The sequence below is a fragment of the Gekko japonicus genome, unplaced genomic scaffold (assembly GCF_001447785.1).
Source record: "Gekko japonicus isolate JY-2015 unplaced genomic scaffold, Gekko_japonicus_V1.1 scaffold37, whole genome shotgun sequence".
In the NCBI taxonomy this organism is placed as follows: Eukaryota; Metazoa; Chordata; class Lepidosauria; order Squamata; family Gekkonidae; genus Gekko; species Gekko japonicus.
This window is the reverse complement of record NW_015171503.1, coordinates 3,139,188-3,164,575: the sequence shown is the minus strand read 5'-3', so window position 1 is coordinate 3,164,575 and position 25,388 is coordinate 3,139,188. Positions and strand designations below refer to the sequence as shown.

Sequence of the window (25,388 nt, the reverse complement as noted above, 5' to 3'; positions counted from 1 at the left end):
AGCTCGCTGGGTGACCTTGAGCCAGTCACATACTCAGCCTAGCCTACCTCCCAGGGTTGTTTTGAGGGCGAAATGAATGAGAGGAGAATGATGCAAGCTTCTGGGTCACCACTGGAGAGAAAGGCTGGGCATAAATGAAGTAAAATGAACAATTTCTGGAAAGGATGAGACAAATTTATAGAGGACGGATCCATGGCTGTTAGCCAGTTAAATAAAATGTATACCTCTGAATGCCAGGTGCTAGGAACAAAGAACAGCCTCAGGGTCTACTTAGGTTTTTATGAGAAGGGATACTGCCGTTCATCTGCTGCAGTTGCCAATCCCACATTATTATTCCTTTCTCGCCCTTGACCATAAGTGCAGGTAAGTGATAACAGCACAGCAACCCTGTTCACACAATCCGTATTTTGGCCTGAACCCCCTTCCAGGTAGACACTAGACACTAATAAGAGGCTGAAGGGGTGAACCAGGGGTCAAGAGAAATTGCAAGAGAGTCAGCCAGTCCTGAAAGACCCAGAGCAGCTGCCATGTTTCTCTTTCATCCTCAGATAAAGTTAACATTATTAACAGCAGTTCTCTGCAGTGGAACAGACCACACCTGGCCCCAGGTAAACAGCAAGGAGAGCTCTGTCTTCTCCATCTTGATGATGTGAATGACTCTCAGAACCACAGGAGGGGCACCTTCCCTATAGTAGCTCAGGAGCTTAATTTTACAACAGGACTGGAGTGGAACAGAGATCTCCGCTAGGGGAGTGCTTTAACCACTAGGCTACCTCTGCACTCAGAACTATTTCTTGTCCCTCATGCTTAACAAGGCTTTTTTCTCTAAAAGCCTCGGCACTCCTCAAGAGGTGGATGCTAGCAACTCTTTCTTCCACACTGACACCAAGTGCCTAATTGTGTTATTTACAGATAATTCTTTATTTTCCATTTCTGCCCCCACTCCCCCACCTTTCCCTAATAGATTATAAGCCTCTCTGCTGTAGGTTTGCTCACTAACCCGTCTCTTTAAAAGACACAGCATGCCCAGTGACTTTTCTGCAGCAGATCCATTGGATGCAGAGTTAGAACTGAGGGGGGTGTTTTAAATTAAATGAGTTCAATAAAAGGCTGGGTGTCCCAGTCCCTTCACGCTGCACTACTCGTCTCTTTTTCTTGCTCCGAGGTCGCAGCCTGTTGTCCTCCTTGGTCATCTAACAGCACTACTCTCTCCTCTCCATTCGTCAGACAGCTCTTCACCACGGCCAACACTTTTTGGAGCCGGCGGTCCAGTGCTCTCAGGTGGGGCTCAGACAAGACTGGTGACAGGTGGTCAGCGGCTAACGACTCGCGCATGACATCGCTCAGGCGGTACGGCTCGGTGGCAAGCAGCTGCAGCCGCAAGAATGTTGACTTTTTGATACTAGACCCATGAAGAAAGAGAACCGTGTAGCCATTAAAAACACCACTCAGTCATCACATTCAATATTCCTATTAATATAGGCATAATAGTCTCCATGGTACTTGGAGCACCTTTCTCATGAGGCAAGGCTTAAACAGTCCGGGACCTTTCAGTTTAAATAAGAGGTGATGGGGGGGGGGGGCACACACACATAATACAGGTTTATAAAATTATACATGGGGTAGAGAGAGCTGACAAAGTGAACTTTTTCTCCCCCAAAATACTAGAACTTGGAGGCATCCAATGAAGCTGATGGGCAGTAGATTTAGGACAGACAAATGGAAATACTTCTTTACACAATGAGTGTTTAGAATATGGAATTTGCTGCCAGAGGATGTGGTGATGGCCACTAGCATAGAGAGTTCTAAAAGGGGACTAGACAGATTCATGGAAGATTAGTTTATCAGCAGCTATTAGCTATGGTGACTAAAAGGAACCTCCACATTCAAAGGCAGTCAACCTCTGACTGCCAGTGTCAGGAGATAACACCAGGGGAAGACCTTAGTAGCTGTGCCCTGTTCTTGGTCCTCCAGAGTGCAGCAAACTTCCTGTACCAAGACTCTGGAAAGGAGATAGTCCTGAGATGCAGCCCAGTGACTGCCCATCACAGTCCTACAATCCAGCACCTGCATTTGCAACAAGGTGCACAATGGCAGAATTAGAGATTTGATCAGTCTCACAGCCCTTAGAACCTGGTAACTACTTGGGGTTACTAAGGAGCATCTCTTCTCTTTTCAAGAATAGTTGGGTTTGGCACCAAAAAAATCTTGTCACCCTAGCTGATGACCTGTCTTGATCTCAAAAGATAAACCTTCCTTGTAAGACAGAACAAAGGCAGAGGGAGGGGGAAAGGATCCTTACATGCAACACTGCTGGAGAGGAGCCAGGATGGACAATTCATCATGGGAGTGTCTCCCAAACCTGAGAACAAGAAAACAAATAGAACTGTGTCTGCTTTTCAGGTGAGGGTAATATTTTGTGTGTGTTAAGTGCCGTAGCGCAGCTTCCAACCTATGGTGACCATGTGACTCGTCTTGTTTCAGCAGAGAAAATAGAGCTGCTCCATCTTCTGCTTCTGATTATGTAATCTATTTGGTTTCTGTATTGGCCATCCGGTGATGTCCACGTATACAATGGTCTGTTTGGTTGCCTGAAACATATTCATAATGCACAAATTGTTGTCTTCACAGAATTCTGAGTTGCTTTCCTGATTCATTTTGTGCTCCTAGCCCAAATCTTCCAAAATATTTGATTCTGCTTTGTTTCCTACTTTCGCATTCCAAGAAACAAAGCAGAATCAAATACTGTTAGAAGATTAGGGTTTTATTACCTCCCTTTAAAGCAGGGGTGTCAAACATGTGGCCCGGGGGCCGGATCAGACCCCCAGAGGGTTTCTATCAGGCCCGCAGTGGAACTGGCTGTCTTCTGCTTCTTCCAGTTCTGCTGCTGCTGCGTCATCATAGGTTTGCAGCTTACAGATGCACACCCGAACAGCATACTCAAGATTGCAACAGCACAGACATTTTGATGCAGTAATTCAGAGCGAGAGGTGTCAGTTATCAGAGACTGTTAAATAAACAAAATATTGTAAGAGTGCTAATATTTTAAGCATGTTTTTATTTTAAGTAAAAAAAACCACCTTTGTGTTTGTGTCCTTTATAAAGTTTATATCTCCGCTACCTGGCATTACATTTTATGTCACACATGGCCTGGCCCAACAAGGTCTCATTTATGTCAGATCCGGCTTTCATAACAAATGAGTTTGACACTCCTGCTTTAAAGCATGTTCTGTGATTTACCGTATTTACTCAAATGCAAGACTAGGATTTTTCATAGGCATGCGATCAAAAAAGGGATGGGGTTGTCTTAAATTCTGATATAAGTTACAGTTACGTCCAACTATAATTTTGTGTATAACATTTTAAAGGGGGTCATCTTACAGTCATGGTCATCTCCCTTTTAGGTAAATACGGTAAAAGCCCTAGTTTTACATTTGGAATATACTGCATAAATTGGTCATGTTTACATAATTGCAACTGTATGCCAATAAAGGTACTGAAACTGAAACATAGTTGTGAAGCTGAGGTTTTTTTGGGTAGAAATTTAGGAGGCTTCTTCTGCCATGACGTGGAGAAAAGGACGAAGCGGGTGGGTGTGTCCTCCACAGCTCTCTCATGCTAGCTGTTCTCCATCCACCACTACCACCCTAACCTAGAAATACAGCAGGAAGGGATAAGTGGGTAGGGCATCATGGGGAAGTACTGAAGAGTGAGATGAGATCCAGCCAAAAGGGTGTTCACCCCTTGAACACTACTAAATAATCAGCAGAAGATATCTATGCATTTTAAATAACCACCCCCCCCCATAACCATTTGGTATGGAAAGTTGTTCTTTTAAAAGATAGTTTTGAGGACATCATATACGACAATATATTCCGCAAGTTGCAGAAAGGTTGCAGCAACATAACACTGGGCGTACTCCCCCCTCCTCCAAGGCCTATTCCCTAGGCAAATGGAGGAGGTGGGGGGAGCCCACCAGAAAGAGAGGGGGAGCCTTTGAGGACATTACTGCACTTTGAAACTGAACTGAGTGGTATGCCTTACAATAATGGGGTGGTTGTTGTTGTTCAGTCGCACAGTCGAGTCCGACTCTTTGCGACCCCATGGACCAGATCACGCCAGGCCTTCCGGTCTTCCGCCGTCCTCTGAAGTTGGCTCAACTTCATGTTCGTTGCATCTATGACACTGTCTAACCATCTCATCCTTTGCCGTCCCCGTCTTCTTTGACCTTCAGTCTTTCCCAGCATCAGGGTCTTCTCCAGTGAGTGCTCCCTTCTCATTTGGTGGCCAGGCTCATGGGGTGGTGGTAGTGCCATATAGCTCTGGCGTAATTACCACCCATCAAGCACTCTCTGGCGTGCTGAAGTCATTGCTTTTAAGCACTGAGACCTCAAAGAAGTTTGATGAAGCTGCCAGGAGGTTATTCTGAATCCTGCGCTTCCCATTTTCAGGTGTCTGTCGTATAAATCCTACTTTCAGTTCAGCCCATTCCCAGAACAGAAGCTTATCTGTGGTTACAGTTTGAAACAGAAATACTTCAACCGTTTCTTCAGTGATGTAGATCCTACAACTCACAACCTTCCCGTAACCCTGCAGGAGGACACGTTGCACTCTTACCCTCGGCCATTGTCCAGATGAAGCAGAAAGGTGTCATTACCAAACTTTTCAAAGGTCTCATAGTGGTGGCGATCCATGTTCCCTGAGCCGAGATAAGACAGGCAGATGAGGATTGTGAAAGACGAGAATGCCACCCCAACCCCGCAATGGCATTAATAAAATAAGAAAACTGAGCATATGTCATGAGATCTCCCTATTTCTCAGTACAAGTGATCGTGGAGGGCTCTCTTCGTTGGTTGCCCTCCCTCCAAGCAATTTGCCATCACATACAGAATTAGGTTTTTAGTGCCTCAAAACCCACCATGAAATTAACCTTTTTGGAAGTCTACAGTTTTTTTGGCAGAATCTACCCAGAACTTTTGAATGTGCATAATCCCATATGGTGAACAAGAGATGTGCAGTGGCCTTTTGAAATGCACAACACCAAGAGTTTGGCCCTTCGATTAGAGCTGAGGTTCAGATATCAGACCAGCTACAACTATTACAACTGATCTCCAGGTGACATAGATTGATTCACCTGGAGGGAATGGCCGCTTTGGAAGGTGAGCTCTATGTGGCATCTTACCTCATTGAAGCCCCTCCCCAAACCCTGTCCTCCTCAGGCTCCCCTCCCCCAATCTCCAGGTATTTCCCAACCCAGGGCTGGCAGCCGTAGGCATCAGTGACAAAAGGGATGAGTGGGACCTGTCCAGTTTATGTATCTAATTAAAGTGTTCGGCTTTAATAGGACATTTCCCTCAAAATCCCCAGAGAAACAGACTGCCGTGAGATATGAAGAGTTGCTAGCATAGCCAAGTTTATGAAAGACAAGAGGTAGGTTGGACAACAGCACAATGGCCATATTAACAGGCTAGATGGAAAATGCTGATTATTCTGTAGCAGAAGGTGGACCATGTAGGCCTGAATCTGATTTACAGCTCTTGGCGACTAATCCAAAGAGCATTATTTCCCTACCCACTGATAGCTACTTAACGCATGGTCATGGGTTGTGTCCACACCATGAATTTTGGTCTAAACTGGATCAGTTGTCATGGCTTGACCCAAAGAGTCCTGGGGACTGTAGATTTCAAGACTGCCAAGAACCTTTGCTACGTGTTTCTTAGCAGTTCTCAGGGTTCCCCGGGGAAGACTATGGCTGCAATCGGAAGAACTCTTTCCTGAGAGTGAGGCCCACTGAATACAATGGGACTGACTTGTTAGTAGGCTTGTTAAGGATTGTCCTGCCCTGCCCTGCCCTGAATAGCCCAAGCAAGCCCGATCCTGTCAGATCTCGGAAGCTAAGCAGGGCCAACTCTGGCAACTACTTGGAAGGGACGCAGAGACAGGCTAATCGAGCCACCTCTCTGAAAAACATCCAGTAGGGGTTGCCAGAAGTCCACCATGACTTCCAGGCAAGCACATAAAACACACTCAGATAGAAAGACAGATGCTAGAGTGATAGAATTGCCCTCTCTACTTTTCAATTGATTTTAATATGAGTTAACTGTTTCATTTTTCTAATTCAATTACATATGCAGTTAACAGTCCATTAAGATAATAATCGAAATAATTATCAGTTGAGTTAACAATACTAAAATTCCAGCCAGATATTCTACAAAAAAAGAAAATCTCTTAATTATAATATAATCAAATAACATTTCCCAGCCAAAGTACTGTAATATTACTAAAAGCCAAGTTTAAAAACGTCTAGCCATCTTGATTACAAATATGCTACTTGTTGACATAGAAGGTAATACCGGTAGGGTTGCCAAGTGCTTTCTTACCTGGAGCGGGGGACTCCCGGGTTGCGTCTGGAGCGCGTGCACACACCGCACGCACGTCACCTGGAAGTGCCGTGACAATGCCGGGCACGCTGGGGCACCATAGAGATTTCCCTCGGATGACCATGGCCCTGCCCCCAGCATGCCCCGCGTTGTCACGTCACTTCCGGGTGACGTGCATGTCGGGGGGGTTTCTCCCCGGGGCCCGATCCCCCGGCAGCGGGGAACGGGCCTCTGGGGCGGGGGTTTCCCCGCCATCCGGGGGGACTTGGCAAGCCTAAATACCGGGTACCATATTGCCACAAATTTTGATTGATTATTTGTTGTGTCTAAATGTGACACATTCTCTGAAATTTCCCCCATTATAAACTGGTCCCAAATCTTTTCATGCCAGCTAGCTATTGAGGTGTGTGTGTGTGTGTGTGTGTGTGTGTGTGTGTGTGTGTGTGATCTTTCCACTTTGCAGCAGTTGTTAATTGAGCAGCTGCCAGTAAAAGAGCAATCAACTCCTTGGTAGTACTTATAATAAATATGTCAGGCCAGTAATGCTTCTGGAGTAAAATTTAGCTCAATACCTGTGACATTCTTAATCCGGGTTACAATCTCTGACCAAAATTTATTTATATGGATACATTCCCACCACCAGCAATACTGGTAGGTTCCAGCTTGGCCTCCTCTTTTCCAGCAGTTTGGGGAATTAGAAGGATGAATGTGAGAGAGTTTTGTTGGAGTAGGATACCATCGTGAGTAAGCTTTAAAGGACTAAAACTATACATTAGGACTTAGATTATTACGGATTTTGTCCCATAATTTCAAAGAAGTATATAGAAATTCATTATGTAATTTGAGAGGACCTGAAGGGGGGGGGGGATTTGCCAAATTGTTTCTTGAAGGGAATTTGGAGTAATAATATCCAGACAGTCTTCTAAAAATGGAAAATTCAGTATTTTAACCAAATCGGCGGCTAAATAATACCTTTTAAAATCTGGTAGGTCCAATCCACCATACAACATGGCTCTACACATAATGTGACTTTTGAAACATGGCTTCTTATAGGTCCATATAAAGTCAGTTAAGGATTTTTGCCACTTTCCAAGTTCTTTATCTAAAAGCTCAATAGGCACAGTGTGAAAAAGAAACAAAAATGCTGGTAAAATGTAACTTTTAATTAAATATATTCTATCTGGCCAGGAAGAGTGTAGTAAATTCCAAGATTTGAATTTCAATAAAATTTCCTGATAACTCATTTTATGATTGCAACTAAATAATTTCCTTAAATCCAGGGGAATATTGATCCCAATGTAGCACCAAAAGTTGGAAATCTAATTATAAGGGTATTGTGATTTAATTTTCAATTCTAATTGTTGAGTTATATTTATGGGGTAAAGATCTGATTTAGTCTGATTAAACTTTAGACCGGAAATACTTCCAAACTCCTGCAATATCGTTTGTAGTGTAGTTAAAGAAAGATCTGCCTCAGAAATAAATAAAATGTATGTCACCTGCATACATACTAAGTTTTTATTCCTTGCCACCTGTCTAGATACCTTTAAACTGAGGGTTAATTCTTAATGATTCTGCCAAAGGGTCCAAAGCTAAGGCAAAAAGTAATGGGGATAACGGATCTCCTTGCCTAGTCCCTCGAGTTAAATTCAGTTTGGAAGATCGGAGACCATTAACCCTTATTTGAGCAGTAGGATGATCATAAATGGTCGTTAACACTTTAAAAAACTGTCACTGAAACCCATGTAAGTCAATAATTCCTGCAAGTAAGAAATTTCTAAAGTATTGAAACCTGTTTTGATATCAAATGATAATAAAATGGCCTGTTGTTCCTTCATTTTACAATAATTTATATACTGAGTGTTTTCCGGACGTTACTGGATAGATTTCTTTTTAGGTATAAAACCAGTTTGGTCACAGAGTATGTAATAAGTAAATAAATGCTTAAATTTAGAGGCCAAAACTGATGAAAAAAATCTTTGCATCCTGATTGATGAGGGCAATCGGTCTATATGAGGCTGGATTAGACCAATCCTTATTTTCTTTTGGGATTAGCACTGAAGTCGAATCTCCCCATGAATCTGGGAACTTTCCTGAGGTTAAAATATGATTAGAAACTTTAGCTAGGGGATCAGCTAAACTGAACTTAAAAGCTTTATAAAATTCCAACTAAAACTGTCATTACCTGGTGCTACATTTGTTTTAAGAGATTTTGTAATATCTCTAATTTCCTGGGCACACACCCGTTTATTAAGGAGATTCCTGTGTGTCTCTGAAAGTTGCTTAATATATTTGTGTGAATTTAAGTAATTATGAATATTGTGCACAGAGGGCTTCTTAGAATCATATAAGGCTTTATAAAAAATTGTTAGCACTGCCAATATGTCTTTAGAGGTTGTATATATGTTTCCCAATGGATCTCTCAATAAGTGTATAGATCTGTCTGTTTCCTTTTGACCCTCCATGACAGTAGCTTCATAGATTTTGCTGATTTTTGCCAATTACGTTGTTTCATCTAGAGCAATTTTTTTTTGTATCTGGGACAAATCTGTAGGTTCCAACCACTTTCTTTCTGCTAACAATTCTGTAACAATTCTGCTAACAATTGTAAACTTGTTTAGAACAAGTACGTTTATGTCCACATTCCAATTTCTTAATGTTGTCTAATATCTCTAATTTTTCATGATTTTGTCACTTTTTTAGGGACACTTAGAGAGTTAACTGTTTTAGGGATGCAGACTTAGACCTTACTCTGATTTCAGAGAAGTCTGTCAATACAGTCCTCCAAATGATTCAGAATGCATACAGTAAGTAACTTGCTTGAAAGCACCTGGCACGGGGACATTTTAACCAGTCGGGAAAGCTTGGCTGGCTTTTCCTGCTCAAGGTGATCCTTGATGTGGGGATATTTTCAAAAAACACTCCCTATTGCCCATTCTCAAGAATCTGATGTGGTGCATATCAGTTTTTTCATACATAGTTGTGAATGGACAGGGATGTGCATCCGCTGGTGAGAGTTAGGTGGAATCTGCACTGGCATTTTCCACTGCTTCGGCTACACTCTCGCTCCGTCTCCAGAAGAGATGTCCACATCTCTTTAGGTTTTGCTCTCCTACTGCACTGTTATAATTTCTGCTGTCTGCATTATTTTATTGCCCTGTGGTTTCGGCTCCTGTCATGATTGTGGCTTCTCTCCGGCTCAAATGGATGTGCTTAAAAGCACTTTAAGCCCCCCCCCCCAAGTGCTAATCAGAGGCTTATCTGCTCTGTTTACCTTCTGACAGCACATAGAGGAATGTAAGAAACTTTTCCCTTGCTTGACAAGCTAAGAGTGAATGATTTTATCTTGTTTTGTGATTTTTATATTGCCTGAAAAGTTAGAGAAAGATCCCTTCTACATGCATACATGCATACATTCTGCAAACTAAACACCCAGTCTTTAAGGTTTTTTGGCTATTTTGGCTATTTTGGCTTTCTTGTTTAAACCAAAAGCTGGGCAAAACTGAAAGCTGAGAAAATCCTTCTCTTTGAATGTAAAGAGAAGTTTATAGCTTGCTGGCTTGTTGCCTTAAGTAATTTATTGCCTTGTGTAAAGCTAATGAGTGCCAACAAAGAGGGAGGAGAACAACAGCATTCGCGGCCAGCAAGCAGGAAAAAATAGCAGATTTTTTCGTACCACTTTGAAAAAAGCATCACACCAGTATAAAGAAAGACGGGCATCAAGACTGCTTTAAAAATGAAATGCAGATTTGGCCTTAATTTTTATTCAATGTGGAATGTAGGCAAAAAGAAAGCAGAATTTATTAATGCAGCACTGCAGTGTTCCCACTAGAGGGCACTGCTCGCTGTCATATTCCACCTAAGTAGCCATAGTAAGAACAAGAGGAAAATTAGGACTGCTTGATATTATTTTCCCTGCTTGCATTCTGCAAAAACTTATAGGGAAGCAGCTTGAAAATGTGAAAGCTAGCGTACAACAGATAATGCACAAAAAGGTGAATGCTGGTTCAACAACAGAAAAGAAGCACGAGCATGGGAAGCACTTCTGCTGTGACATGCAAAATGGGATTGTCATAAAACTCGGTGAGCGTAATCTGCCTTCTTCTAATAAGGAACTGAGGTGAGTAACACAACTAGCGGATTAAAATAATATGATACAATCTGAAATCAACATCGCTTCAGCACATTGTAAAAAAATCACCCTATTCTACACACAAATGTGTGCAACCAATTCCCACAGCCTCTTCTTGGGAAAAGCAACCACGGGAGGGGGGGGGGGGGGAGTTTGGAGCAGACAAGCAGGGCGGATGCTCAGCTCTTTCCCCAGTGGCCATTCTTCCACTGCTGCTGCCCCCTCCACCCCTCAGGGTTCCAAATGTGCATTCAGCACCCTTTCCCTCCCACCACATCGCTGCTTCAGATTGCTTCCCCTAGAAGCGACTTTGCATGCTGCGAATGTCTGCCTGGGATTGACATTACCCCTGCGTGATCCATAATCAGGGTCCCTGCAGTGCTCCAAATGATTTCAAAAAGGAAGGAAGATTTTCTCACAAAAATTGCTTGAAAGATAAGCTGCATGTCCTGCAGAAATTTTAATGACTCCTTAGACAGGGATAGATGATCCAACATGCAATGGGGATTTGATATCAGCAGAAGAACTTAGAAGGGGGCAATGAACAGCACTGATTAATAATACTTTTTGTATGCCTCAGTCACTAGCTAGAGCTGCAGATGAGATCCATGGCACTCAGTCACAGCTCCCGTGTGGGTGAGCTTTGCAAATCCCACTTTGCACATTTCAGGAGATGCGTGACTCACTCCCCTCTCTTTTGACATGCTTCTAAGTGGCTCTCAGAATCAGCCATTTTATGCCTGTGTCCTTAAACGCGCTTTCAAAATGCATACATGCATGAAGAAAATAGCGCCAGGAAGGACTTTAATTGGTTTATTGTGACATGTTTCCATAGGTACCAATCTGCTTCATCTGATGTGTGAAAATTGATTGAGGAAGATGCAAGAACGCAGTCCCATGTGCTGAACACTCCAGAGAATAAACCACATTGAAAGAAAGGTGAGAACACAAAGTAACAGGGAGACAATCTGGGCTGTAGTTGTATATAGTTAACATCTATTAACTTGATATAGCCAGAAAAGCATATTCTAGAGGAGACAGACGCACACATGCAGTGGTAAGCTGGGTGTCGTGGGTACTGGCTCTGCTGACGTTGACGATTCCTCAGATGAGGAAGAGGCAGGGAGCAACCCAGCCTCCTCTGGAGTCAGCCCAGAAGAGGAACCCTCAACAGCACCAGAGGGAGAAGAGGCCCCAGCAGCTGCACAGGAGGTGCAGCGAGAGGGAGAGACTGATCCAGAGCCTGGCCCAGCACCCCCAGCTGAAGACTCCCCGAGGCCAGAATCCCACCTAGTTCTCCTGAGCGCCCCAGACGCAGGGCACACCGGAGGCTGAATGTGCAAGAGCGAAGGAAGAGTGCCAGGCTGCAGCTCTTGCAAAAGCAACAGGAGGAGCTGTGAGTCTTGGCAGATTGACTCCCAGGGAAGAGAGGACTTGTTCATAAACACCCCACGCACCTGCCTCAGCGCGGTAGCAACAGTGCAAGCTCAGATCTGCTCCTGGCTCGTAGCAACCGTTCTTTGCTCTTCGCCCCTGCAACCTTGGACTGATTTCCTGGCTCTCTGACCCTTGGCTCTGTTATTTGACTTTATTCCAGACTGCGTCTCCAATTTCCAGTATGTGGTAACCAGTTGAGCCAGTACACTGGGAATCAACAACTCTTGAACTCTGAGCTGTGTGTTCAAAAGGGAACTAGGACGGAGCCAAGCTCTTTCGGTTACAAGCTGAGCTAAAGGGTCTGGACTGGCAAAGAATAAGGCCGTACTAGTTAGGAACCTCAGGAAACATACAGCGCATCCTATGGGAAAAGGCTCGTATGGCTTACCCATCAGGAAGTCAAGTACAGTCATGTCAATGAGGTTGAGAAGACGGGAAGTCTGGTCATATGGTGGTGTCTGTCGTACCTGAATGCAGTAATTTTGGTTCAGCTCCCACCTTAGAAGAGATCGTTATCAGACATTATCATTATAAATGGCATATGATTGTTTTAACTGTCTGCACATTTCCTTTTAGCCCCTTGATATTACCCCTAGATCAGTGCTCCTCAACCTTTCCAGACTGAAGACCCACCTTTAATGCCCAGATGGTAACACAGGACCTACTGAACTGCTATGGTAGGACATCAAAGTCACGAGACAGGGAGAGGATGGGCCAGAATTATGAGCTCACTTGGTGGAGAGGGAGCCTCAGAAGAACAGGATACCTACAACCAAGCACCTAAAAATGAGAGCTGTGTTGGCAACTGAATACACACATATGAACCTGCCTTATACTGAATCAGACCATTGGTCCATAAAAGTCAGTATTGTCCACTGAAACCGCAGCGGCTCTTCGGGGTCTCAGGTAGAGGTATTTTGCATCACCTACTACCTGTTCCTTCTAACTGGAGATTCTGGGGATTGAACCAGGTGCCTCCTGCATGCAAAACAGAGGCTGTTCCAGTGGGCCCCCGTCATGTGTCTGGTGACCTTATTGCCAGCTTTCTCTGTCTCTGTTTCCCCTCCCTTCAGTCAATTGGATATGGGAATAAACGAATGCCCATGGAATTATGCCGCACCCCTCCACAGGGGTTTTGCAGGAGAAAGTGAAATGAGTTAAGTTCACTGGGGAAAGGGACTCTTGGGGGTCTTTTAAGGCATAGCAGCAACTCCCTGAGACATTGAGGAGAAATTCCAGAAGCAGAGTAAGGTCTCTACTTTGGAATCAGGATTTTGTAATGTCAGTTTTTCAAGCCAGATGTGAAGTGGCAATGGTTCAGTAGTTTCACCACCACCCTTCCCCGGGTGAGTGTTGCTGGTAGGTGGACATATCAGCACACGGCCATGTCATCATGGCCAACAAAGAACATGGTTCCTTCTGCTGTGATCCCCATTTGCTTAATTAATCTTATGCCTGTATCATATTAATTCATTTAAAATATTGTACTTCACTTTTCCTGATGTTTAAAGTAACCTGGAACATACTAAAATCACCATCGCAAAAACACACAATACTAAGTAGCCATGAATATAAATGGGTAGTAGTTAAAGAGTGAACAGGTGATGCAGTACAAGTCTTAAAAGCAACATATATGCAAGCTATTTTTATCTCCTAAAAAACCCAAACACGCAGGGGCGGCACAACAAGGTCACAATCAGTATTCCCTCTAAGCTGAGTTGGTGTGAGCTAGCTCACAGTTTTTTAGCCTCCGGCTCACACATTTTTGTCTTCGCTCAGGAAGGATGGCTCCAAAGCAAACTGATTTATGCAGCAGCCAGATCGCTCGCTCACAACTTTAATGCCGGTAGCTCACAAAGTAGAATTTTTGCTCACAGGGCTCCGTAGCTTAGAGGGAGCATTGGTCACAATCAGGAAGAACAACAACAACAACTCAGAACCAGGACAGAAACAACCATGTTTCCATCTGGCATTTAAGCACAGATCAAAAAAGCACCAGGCAAAATGGAAAAGGGAGAGAGTGTGGCAGATGTAGTGCCTCTACTGAGAAAGCCATAACCCTGGTCACCATCTCCGTCACCTCAGAAGACAAGGAGCTGTGGCTCAGTGGCAAAACATCTGCTTAGCATGCAGGAGGTGCCAGGTTCAATCCCTGGCATCTCCAGTTAAAAGGACCACACAGTGGGTGATGTGGAGGACCGCAGCCTGAGACCCTGGAGAACTGCCAGTCTGAGTAGACAATACTGACTTTGATGGACAGCTTCATGGGTTCATGTGAGCTGTAAGTAGGTTCATATGGGAGGAGATGGTCCTTTAGATATCCTGGGGCCAGAGCTTTGAAGGTCAACATCTACACTTCTGAATTCTGGCAACAAATGTAGTTGTTTAGTGTGTGTGTGTATTTTTAAGAGGGATATTATGACCCGTGCAGCATGATCTTGTTAACACCCTTGCCACAGTATTCTAGGTCACTTCTCTTCCCTTGACCCTGTGTAACTAGAACCATCTCTAGGCTGGGTGTTTTCTTTGATTTTAGCAACATACTCAGCTTTCTTGGTTTTGGAGTAAGAACGCCTCCAGGGACTTCTCCATGAACGCCGCTTAGCCAGTTTCTCACCAGGCAGGAGAGCTGCCATGGATCCCTCAAGCAGGTCTGGTTTGCCACACAAGGCATGCTCAGTGGAGCAATAGTAGGAGCATACGCCATAGAAGCACACGTTTCCAGCTGAGGTGACCCAGAAGAAAAAGAAAATGGAGGGAAGCAAAGGTCTGGGAAATGTAATGCCAGCAAAACCAGACATGTGATGATAACAACTAACAATATCATAGTCAGTGTTCCCTCTAAGCTGAGTTAGTGTGAGCTAGCTCACAGTTTTTTAGCCTCCAGCTCACACATTTTTGTCTTAGCTCAGGAAGGATGGCTGCAGAGCAAACTAATTCATACGGTAGCCAAATCACTTGCTCACAACTTTAATGCCAGTAGCTCGCAGAGTAGAATTTTTGCTCACAAGACTCCACAGCTTAGAGGGAACATTGATTCGTAGTAGGAGAAAATTTAACACATCTGGCCTGGTTATTCACACAGTTATCGCTATTCATTGGGGGGGGGACGACACAGGATACAGTTTGGCTTTGTAGGTCTGTTCTCACGGTGCTCCAAATAAGCTCAACTTGTGCAAGGTGGCTGGCTGGAAAAATACTCACCTGGGGAGATGAAGAAAGTTTTAAATAGTTTCTGGTCGGATGTGATGTCACGGATGTCCTTGGCTATATTCACCAAACGGCCAGAAACTGGAGGGATTCTTCGGAAGTCCAGGATCCTTCCCAGAAAAGAAGAGCAAGCAGGAAACTCAAACAAATTCCCCTCTCGTGGTTACACCGGGCATGCAGCTAGAGGCAAATCACAGTCTTTTCTGTATCTAATACTTCTGTTGGCTCCCACTGGATGCAGAATACCATTTCTGGGACTCTCAGGGACCTGGTTCCTGGCCCAGTGAGCCATCACACTTAGGCTACAAAGCCATCTTCAGATAGGCAGAGGAAGGAATAGGATGTGTGATGTTAGCCTCTGCAGCTGGCAGCTATGATGAAACCTCTGGACTGGTTGGTGACTCGAGGCATGTTAGTCCTGGAGCCACCACCATTTCCACCTCACCCCCACCCCACCCCCACCATGTTGCCCTCCCCTGTCCTTACCTTGCTGCCACTGTACCCTGAACACTCTCTAGTTTCACTCCTTTCATGATAGTTTGGACATCATTTTTGGTGCCCTGGCAATGGTATGAGAACGTGGGAAGCCCCCACAAGACACTCATAGCTTGCTATGTTGGTTTTAGAGACACTTGGACGAAAAGAGATTATAAGCTTTAGTGGGGTTTTTTTTGGCTTCCAGGGGGTGGTGGCAGCAAGGTAGGGACAGGGTGAGGAGAGGGTGAAAGGCTGCTGCTTCCCCTTCCCCTGGCCACCTGAGCGGTCTCTGACCAGGTCTGGAATAAATCAGAGGAGCCTTTGCTGAATGGCCCAGGCTAGTTCAGTCTCATCAGATCTCAGGAGCTAAGCAAGGTCAGCTCTGGTTAGTACTTGGATGCAGGGCTTTTTTTGTAGAAAAAGCCCAGCGGGAACTCATTAGCATAATAGGCCATACCCAACAGCAGGAACTCATTAGCATATTAGGCCACACCCCTGACAGCACAGCTCATTCACTATTAGGCCACACCCCCATGTTACCAGAAGTGTGGTCATCCAGCCACACCCACCTTTTGCTTCTTATTCTCTTTACCTTGTTTGTTGTCAAAACCCAGGGCTTTTTGCATGTTAGGCCACACACCCCTAATTGTAGCCAATCCAAATGAGTTTCTGCTGTTGGGTGTGGCCTATTATGCTAATGAGTTCCTGCTGGGCGTGGCCAACTTGGGAGCCAGCCGGAACTCTGTTCCTGCGTGTTCCTGCCCAAAAATAGCCCTGCTTGGATGGGAGACCACCAAGGCAGTCCAGGGTCACTAGACGGAAGCAGGCCATGGCAAACCACCTCTGAAAGTCTCTTGCCTTGAAAACTGTACAGGGTTGCTGTAGGTTGGCTATGGCTCGACAGCCCTTTCCTCCCTTTCCTGATCAATGTCGGCTGTGCCTTCTGCTTCCTCCTCCTTCAGCCTCCAGTCTCTGACTTCAAAGACCTTGGGCTAGAGAGCCAGCCCTGCTGGAATGGAGTCAGATACAGACACCCACAGCCCTGGCTGGGCCCTGCCACGCTGCACTCGGCAGATCTTTGTCCGTTCCAGTGGCAGGATCTCAAACTAGCCAAGGCTGGTGCAGTGATCTAGCACAGTTAAACCGTCCGCTGCACCGGACTCACCTGTCCAGGTGAAAGGCTGCTATTTCTGCATTATGACGTTCAAAGTCTGAGAAATAAAAGAAGTCTGCTGGAGTCTCCTGGTCTCGAGTCTGCCTGGGGGTGAAGAGAGGAGTTAGGGAATATTAGGAAAGGGATTGTGGATAAAACAGTTGATAATGCCCCTGTATAGATCTACGGTGTGGCCTCATTTGGAATATAGTTCTGGTCACCGTATCTCAAAAAGGACAGTGCAGAGCTAGAAAAAAGCACAGAGGAGGGCAGCCAAGAGGGTGAGGGGGAAGGAGCACCTTCCCTCTGAGGAAAGGCTGAAGGGTCCGGGACTTTTCAGTTTAGAAAAGAGATGACTAAGGGGGAGACGACATGACAGAGGTTTATAAAATGATGCTTCGGGTGGAGAAAGTTGACAAAGAGAAACTTTTCTCCCTCTCCCAAAACACTAGAGCTCGAGGGCATCCAATGAAGCTGATGTGCATTAGGTTCAAGAGGGACAAAAGAAAATAATTTGCACAGAGTGATTAAAATGTGGAATTTGCCTCCAGAGGATGCAGTGATGGCCACAGGAATAAACAGCTTTGAAAGAGGATTAGATAGATTCAGGGAGGATAAGTCTATCAATGGCTACTAGCCATAGTGACTGAGGGGAACCTCCACATTCAGAGGCACTAATCCTCTGAATCCCAGAGCCAGGAGGCAACATCAGGGGAAGGCTTTGACCTCTAGGCCCTGCTGTTGGCTGTCCAGAGGAACTGGTTGGCCACTGTGTGAGACAGGATGCTGGACTGGATGGACTATTGGTCTGATCCAGCAGTGCTCTTATGTCTTGTGAATATACATCTGCCCCCACCCCACCTCAGGTCCTGGACATGCTTGCAAGCTGATTTAAAGTTGACAAGATTCAACCAATCATTCAAAGACATCACACCAAATCAAGGTTTGCAGCTACCTCTGTTTAGCGTGCAAATCATAGTTTGGAAGTTATGTAAGCCCACCATGGTTTAGAACCACTAAAGCTCTGCTTCTGGTTTCTCAGTTCAGTCATCATACCAAACCACAGTTAGCACAAGCCCACTTCAAACTATAGTTTCTGATTTTGGATTACCAACCAATTGCAAACCACGGTTTATGACTTTAGACATTGTACTAATCCACATGAAGCTTCCTTAATTATGGTTACTGTTTGGGATTGTTTTTTAAACCAAGGGCCAAGATAAACATGATGCTGCTGGCAGATCCATGAAAGGAAGGGATGTTAGCTTCAACTGGTGAAATCTCAGGGATGAGGGAGGATGGTTAAAGCCTCTCTTTCCCTGCACAGCTCCTATTTCCATTTTATTTTAAATGATTGTTTCATCAGGTCATGGATCTTGCAGCATCTCATCTGGTTTGGGCCCCAGTGATCCACAGCACAAAGCCAATGTGGTATAAAAGTCAGAGTGTTAGACTATGTCCAGGGAGATTTAGGTTCAAACACCAGCTCATCATGAAGATTTCCTGGACTGGGTGACCTCAGGCTGGTCATTCTCTTCTAGCCTAACTCTTTCAACAGATTTCTTGCGAGGATAAAACGGAGGCAGAGAGAACTATCCTGAACGGCTTGACATGTCGGATAAAAATGCACTAAATAAATAAATAAATAAATAATTGCAAAGGTTAAACCTTTCACCACCAGAGGTCGCACTTCTCCACTGAAAACCAGCAACAACAACAAGCATGGCCCTGTTCTCCATTTACTGCAGGACCTGAAAGTTACCTAAGACCGTGGAAGAGCCTCTGCTTTGCATGCAGAAAGTCCCAGGCTCAATCCCTGGCATCTCCAAGTTTTTTTAAAAAATGATGAACGAGCAAGCCACAACACCGTCCTCTGGTCTGAAAGTAACCCAGGCGAATCTGTCCGATATAACAGTCTGAAAACAAGTTGCTTCTACCTCTTCACTGTAAGAGGTCACATGATTGGGGGAGCAGCTGGAAGAAGAATCCTTCGTTCCCTTTCAAATGACCAGCTGCAGTCCTATCCCCATCACTGGACGATGTGAAGAAATTCTCTTCCTATCGTCCACTGACCAGGAGAAGAATTCAGCAGAACCTGAAACAGGGTTATTACCATTGAAAGGTTATAGTTCTGCAGATAGGAATATCAATCTAAATTGAATAGGGGGATAATCAATCCAGATTAAGAGTTGCAGAAATGGTGACGTATTCCTCCCTGTTCACCAGGGCAGTAGGTAGAGATTCCCATGGGCAATCTTGTCATTAGGAATGTGAGGGAGCTTGGCTGATGATTCCAAGAACATGGGAAAATCTGGAAAAGCCTCTTTCACTCAACAACAGTTGGCATCGTACAGTGAGGGACAAGCCAAGGCAGTCGGTATTGATTCCACCACCACCCCCGCACGGTGAGGAAATTACCACCAAGGAAGCTTCATGCACTTTTTCCCCTACAGTTCATGCACAGCATTTTTACCTTTGGTGGAGGTGGGAATGAAAGGGGCTACCCCATCAGATTTCTATAGAAAGACTTCCTGGCTACTCATGAACTCAGAGAAAGTAAGAATGCTCCACGCTTATCTATTTGCCAAGCAGAGTCCTGCAAAGATTATTTCGGTGCATAGGAAGGGACTCTGAGTCAGAACACGGGCGCAGGTACGTCACAGGTGTTGGCTCTACTCACTTCATGGGTTTGAAGAGGGCCTTGCCTTTGTTGGGAAAGGTCATGATTATCTTCAGTTGGGTCCCTCCAGGCTTCTGGACTGAAATAACATTATTGCAAGTATTTTTAGTACGGGACCATCCATGTGCATTGTGCTTTACATTAGCAAAAAAAGAGGGGGTGGGGAATAGAGAGGTTCCTGCCGCTAAGGAGCTGCTCACCAGTTCTAAAGGCCAAACTAGACCTAATGATGGGGGTGTTTGAGGAAAAGGTCTCCTGCTGTGTGTTTGTTTTCCCAGGATTAAAAAGCAGCAGGAGAGGCATAATGAGGTCATGGTGCTCTTGCCACCATGCTATGTTTGCCATCTCAATCGCTCCCTTCCCCTCCTGCTGCCTGTTTGCACATGCAGGTTTCCGATTATATGCATGACCCACTTCTCCAGGCTGTGAAAAGTTCCAGCGCTTACCCCAGGTGGTTCCATTTGGAGGGTGGGATGCTGGAGCATTGTGGCTTTCTTGCAATGTACACTTCATGCTCAAGTGTACAATTGGGGCAAAGATGGAGGGAAAGATTTTTTACAAGGCAGCAGATTGGCTACCCCAGAAAGAGCTTTTGCACCCCCCCCAGGTGTTTCAGCCAACCCTCAGCAGCAGCAGCTCTCCACTCTTCTCTCCATCCCTTTTCACATCTAAGAAGAGGAATTCCTTTCCTCACACACACCTGCCCACTCCCTGTGGTGGTGGTGAGGGGGGGTCACCTTAGCCAATCCCTGTTGGCTGGTTGACCAGAGCCATTAAGATCTGTTGAGGGTATTTATTTATTTAAAGCGTTTTCATGCCACCGTCCCACTCAACCAGGGTCTGCAAGGCAGTCCACAATATTTATTCATTTATTTAAAGTGTTTTTATGCCACCTTTCCACCCAATCAGGGTCCACAAGGCGGTGAACATTAAAAAAAAACGCCAAACACTAACACATTCAAGCCATTAGAAATAGTTCAATTATAAAATAATTTGACTGAAAACACATAAACAAACACTAGGAGGGCCAGTAACCTTTTGGGGGATATGCCAAAGGAAGCAAAAAAGTCTTCACCTGCTAGCAAAAGACACCAATAGAGAGACAGACGGATCTCCTTGGGGAAGGAGTTCCAAAGTTTTGGTGCCACAACCAAAAAGGCCCTTTCTGGGGGTTGCCACCCATCTAGCTTCAGGTGGTGGGGGCAACCAAAGCAGGGCCTCTGAAGATGGGGAGGGGCCGTGGCTCAGAGTGGCAGAGCACCTGCTCGGCATGCAGAAGGCCCCAGGTTCAATCTCCAGCTTCTCCAGTTGAAAGGACCAGGCAGGAGGTGATGTGAAAGACGTCTGCCCTGAGTCCCTGGAGGGCCTGCTGCCAGTCTGAGTAGACAAATACTGGCCTTGATGGACCACCAGTGGTCTGACTCAGGATAAGGCAGCATTGTATGTGTGACCAGAGTGTACACATAGGTTTATATAGGAAAAGGTGATTATTAGGTATGTTGGTCCCTGGCTGAACAGGGTTTTAAATTAAGACACATCACCATTGCTCTACTTATATAGTCAGAGCCACAGTGATTGGGATCCAGCCTCTTTACAATACATTTGGGGAGGGAGGGAAGAAGGGGGGGAAATACAGTGGTATATTTAAAGCATGGTTACGGTTAGGAATGAAGATTGAGTGGCAGTTGAGGATTAAGCAGATAAAGCCAAAAGCTGTGCAGAAATTAACAAAAAATAAGAGCTCATCAGAATGCCAGAGTTGTTCCTGCTCCCTGCTAGGAGATAGAAGAAAGCTGGCTCTCCTCATTTGCATTCATATTATCTGAAAAATCCCTCATGAGTTAGCACTGATGCAGAACTAGCAAAAAAAACCCAGGAGAAAAGGGACTCTCTTTCCACCTCTCCTGTCAGGGTGGTTTCACTGGCTAGGTGCCAAACCTAGAGGGAGACAAAGTGAAATCAAAAGGGGAAGGAGAACAGGAAGGAAGAGGCGAGAAGATACGATGGAAGAACCAAAGATTAATCAGTGCAGGGATCAGAACGTGGCACACAGTACCTGAACTGACAATTTCCTGTGTGGCCAAATCCTCCAGCAAGGCATGACGGGCGGGGTCATGGCGGCCATATAGTTCATAGCGGTTGATGCCTGTGTTAAACCGGAGCCAAGGAGGGTAGGGATCCTTTGCCATTTGCTCTGTTAGACGGGCCATGACTGCCATACTGCCACTGACCCTGCAGATCCAAGACACCCACCACCACACGCAACAACAATAGTATTTGGTGTCAAACAAATGCATCTCAAGTTGTCAATGAATACTTCACATCTCTTCACCTTTCCCCAAGGTGGCCACTGATATCTTAGTCATGGCCTAGTATTGCCTAGTATCGCTTTGTATACCCCCAGAGTTATCACCACATTTGTTTAAACACTGAGGCTACAATTCTTTTTAAACTACAGAAATGCCATATTAGTAGGAGACACATGCACCTCATTTTGGGTGCTGGCAAAGGCTATGGTTCACGTATATCCTGTAAACCATCAAACATGGTAGCTAGCAATGTTCAATCTAAGCTGTGGAGCCTTATGAGCAAAAATTCTACATTGTGAGCTACTGGCATTAAAGTTGTGAGCAAACTATTTGGCTACTGCATAAATTAGTTTGCTCTGGAGCCATCTTTCCTGAGCTGAGACAAAAATCAGCGAGCTGGAGGCTAAAAAACTGTGAGCCAGCTCACACTAACTCAGCTTAGAGGGAACACTGGACTAGCTAGGACCACAGCAGCTTGAGTGGTCACTGGAGGCTGCAGAGGAAAGGAACGGCAACAAGAATGGGAAGGATCAGATGGTTCTGGATATGATGAAAGCATCGATTATTCCACAATCTGTATTTATCTTCAGCATTCAGTTACAGTGACTGTCACACAGGGATGCCCATACTAGCCTAATAGGTTTTGAGCAGTCACTACAGAAGCTCAGGAGGAAGTTCTTTTCATGCCTTGATTAGTATGGAAGGTGGCCTTGTCCCATTCGAAAAGGCTGTGAGAAAGCCCAGGCAGCTGGGTGTTAGTAGTAGAGGTGGCCGTTCAAGTCATGGCCACTACATTGCCTAACACCAAGCCCAGCCCGTGTAAGGCAGAGGGCCATGTAGTGAAGTGACATGTCACTCCACAGGAAACTTGTGTCAGATAGAAGCTTGGGAAAAGAAATAAGGAGGAGCACCTTTTAAGAATTAATATCTCTTTTATTCCAGCATAAGCTTTTGCAGACTGCAGCCTATTTTTTAAAAAATTATTTATTGAAAAAAATGTATTAACTGACTTTCTTCCTTACAAAGCTCAAAAATAAATGCCATCAGGTCTTTTTCTATTTGTCCTCTGCTAATACTCAAAAGGCTAGTATGCCATAAGTTTCACGAGACAAAGTCTGCACAGCCAGTTTCTCTGGCTAGAACTGCCTTTTCTCTTTCTGAGTCAACAGGGAGTCACATACTCAGTAGAGGAACACTATAGTCCATTGCACCCTCTAGAGGTTTCCACCTGGTAGAAGAGGTGGGATTTGAAGTGCATGAAAGTGGGTAAGGATATCGCATTAAAGGTCTTGCTTGAAGTCCTGAAATATTTGGGAGCTGGGGGAAGAGAAAGGGGAAGAGAAAGGGAAGTCTTTTGTGGCTTTTCCAAGGGTGGGGGAGACAGAGAAAAATGGCTTCAAGAACATCAGGTGGGCAGAACCAACACAAGATGAAAACTGGAACCTGTTGACAAGTTTATTCTGCCTGTCAAGATCATTGTAGAGATGTTTTAGACTCAGGGAAAGAGGAATGCATTTCTCTCATTTTATCTTTTGTTCAATAGACATGGTTGTTCCTTCCCTTTCTCTGTAACAGATGGCTTTCAGTACAAGTCCCCCCCCCTTTTATGAAATGGATGTTTTATTGTCATCTCTATGCCTAAATAAAGGGGGGGGGGAACACTCAAAAATAAATGCCACCCAGTCTAATCAAGAAACATGAGGGGGGGGGGAGCCTGGAGTCTTTTATTTGAAGAAGAGTCTTTGTCTCTTTAAAGAGAGAAGGTTCAGGCTTCCTTTAAGGACTGATCTGGCCCATCCTTACAAACTTCTCATTTTGCAAGTGATAAAAAGGTTCTTATCTCCGTTGGGGAAGATGGAACAAGAATTGAACTTTTCATTATGGTCTGGCAACTTGGAACCTGAACCATCTGAGAAAATTCCACATGCTCTTGGCAAAACAAAGATACTTGTGGAGACCATTTTACCAAGGGCCATGACAGTGGTACCTCTGAAATTTTCAGGAAAGACCCCTGCTCAGTAGCAAATCATATGCTTTCCACCTGCAGGATCTAGTGAAAGACCTTTTAGACCCTGTTAAGTTGTGCTAAGGATAGATTGTATAGATACATTATACACAGTTGGACTGGTAATACAACTCTATGTATCTATACTTAGAAAGGTTGTATCAGCACTAATGATCCATTTCGTTCAGGAATGGTCTCAAACTCAGCTCACTAGAACTTTAGGTAAAGATCTCATCTACACAAGATCACAGGGGACCAAACCGGAGGCTCAATACATGCAAGGCATGTATTCAACCACCAAATTGCACAGCTGCATATAAGATGTGTATCTTCTGAATCCATGGCATGCTCTCACCTCTGTCTCCTGTTCATAACGTGTCCTAGAAAGTATTAACAGCACATGCATATTTCAACCCTCTTCCCATATTGGGAGCCATGCATTCCTAACATATCCTTAGCAATGCCAGCCCAATATGCTTTTGATCTCTACATAATACCATGCCTCAGTACCACTCTCTAAGAGGCAAAATAAAGACATCAGAAGCCAACCATTTAGCAGCATTAGAAGCAATATCCAATATGGGAATTTAAAAAATCAGCATTAAAAGCCAGGCCAGTGAGCATAAGGTTGACAAGACATAGTCTCAGGTGTTGTCACCCAGTATTCTATCTCCACAGCCCTGAGGATCTGACTCTTCTAATATGGGGGAGAGGAGAATTGAATATTGTTTCATAACCTATGCAAGATTACATTTAAGGGCCAGCACAGAAGTGGATCAGTACCAGGATGGATGAGCCATACCACTGTCCCTGTATTCCTGGAAGAAAGAGATGGTCTCTCACCATTCATCACTCCTACTGCTTTTCAGTTGGAACTTAATCTTGGCGTTGGTAACAAACAGCTTGTCTTTTGCCATAACAGCTGGTGTTGGAATCTTATAGAGAGGATGATCAAAGAGAGCAGCAAGCTTGGACCTGTCTGCCCATACTATTTTTTCTTCGGCTTCTTGATGCTTGAAGCTGTGACCTTGGTGATCCATGTTGCTCCTGTCACCTGGATAAGGTGTACCCCCCAGCAAGCGAGAGCCTTTTTCTAGGGAGCCATTACTACCGCTAAAGTCCTGCAGAATCCTCAGGTTCAGCTTATTCTGGACTGCAGCACTGGGATCGGCTGGCAGGAGGCCCATGGGATCTGCTATTTTGGGGCTACAGCCACAGGAACCACGGCCAGAAGAAAATGCTAAATCCAAGACCATGTGTATCAGGAGAGCCAAAAGGAGAAGAAAGAAAAGAACAACTTTAAACTTCCTTTGAAGCACGGAAGGCAGATGGCGTAACATCCTCTCAGAGCCCCAGATATCAGCAAGACAAAATGTGGTAGCAAGGTCCATGTGTGAGTAGCACAATATCTGCCACAAAAAAGGCTAGAAGCATCCCATCCGGTGATGGATCAAAGGTCTTCTGGAGTTAGAATTCCAGTATTACAATCCAAAAAAGAGATTTTTTTTCCCCAGGCAGAATACAAGGCTTAAAAAGTATTCTCCGATCATTTATAGCAATGCAAAAAAAATATTTTCAGTCTCATGTAACCCCATTTCTAGTAGA

At 44.7% G+C, this 25,388-nt stretch overlaps 1 protein-coding gene across 1 annotated transcript; it reads right to left on the bottom strand.

The window, feature by feature from the left end:
- Nucleotides 1-1,128: 1,128 nt before the first annotated feature.
- On the bottom strand, nucleotides 1,129-25,123 carry LOC107117117 (extracellular serine/threonine protein kinase FAM20C-like). Its single transcript, XM_015419170.1, has 10 exons — nucleotides 24,627-25,123; nucleotides 21,526-21,701; nucleotides 19,470-19,548; nucleotides 16,802-16,894; nucleotides 15,154-15,269; nucleotides 14,494-14,674; nucleotides 12,338-12,447; nucleotides 4,618-4,699; nucleotides 2,303-2,362; nucleotides 1,129-1,402 (listed from the first exon to the last, which is right to left on the bottom strand). The coding sequence occupies exons 1-10, from the start codon at nucleotides 25,121-25,123 to the stop codon at nucleotides 1,129-1,131; spliced, it is 1,668 nt and encodes a 555-aa protein (XP_015274656.1).
- Nucleotides 25,124-25,388: the final 265 nt, after the last annotated feature.

Excerpts from the sequence above, each read along its gene's own strand:
- LOC107117117 (XM_015419170.1), bottom strand. The coding sequence starts at position 25,123 with ATGTTACGCCATCTGCCTTCCGTGCTTCAAAGGAAGTTTAAAGTTGTT. Across the intron at positions 16,895-19,469 it reads GCCCTCTTCAAACCCATGAA|GCAGACTCGAGACCAGGAGA; the intron begins GTGAGTAGAGCC and ends CTTCACCCCCAG. Across the intron at positions 14,675-15,153 it reads AACTTTCTTCATCTCCCCAG|CTGGAAACGTGTGCTTCTAT; the intron begins GTGAGTATTTTT and ends GGGTCACCTCAG.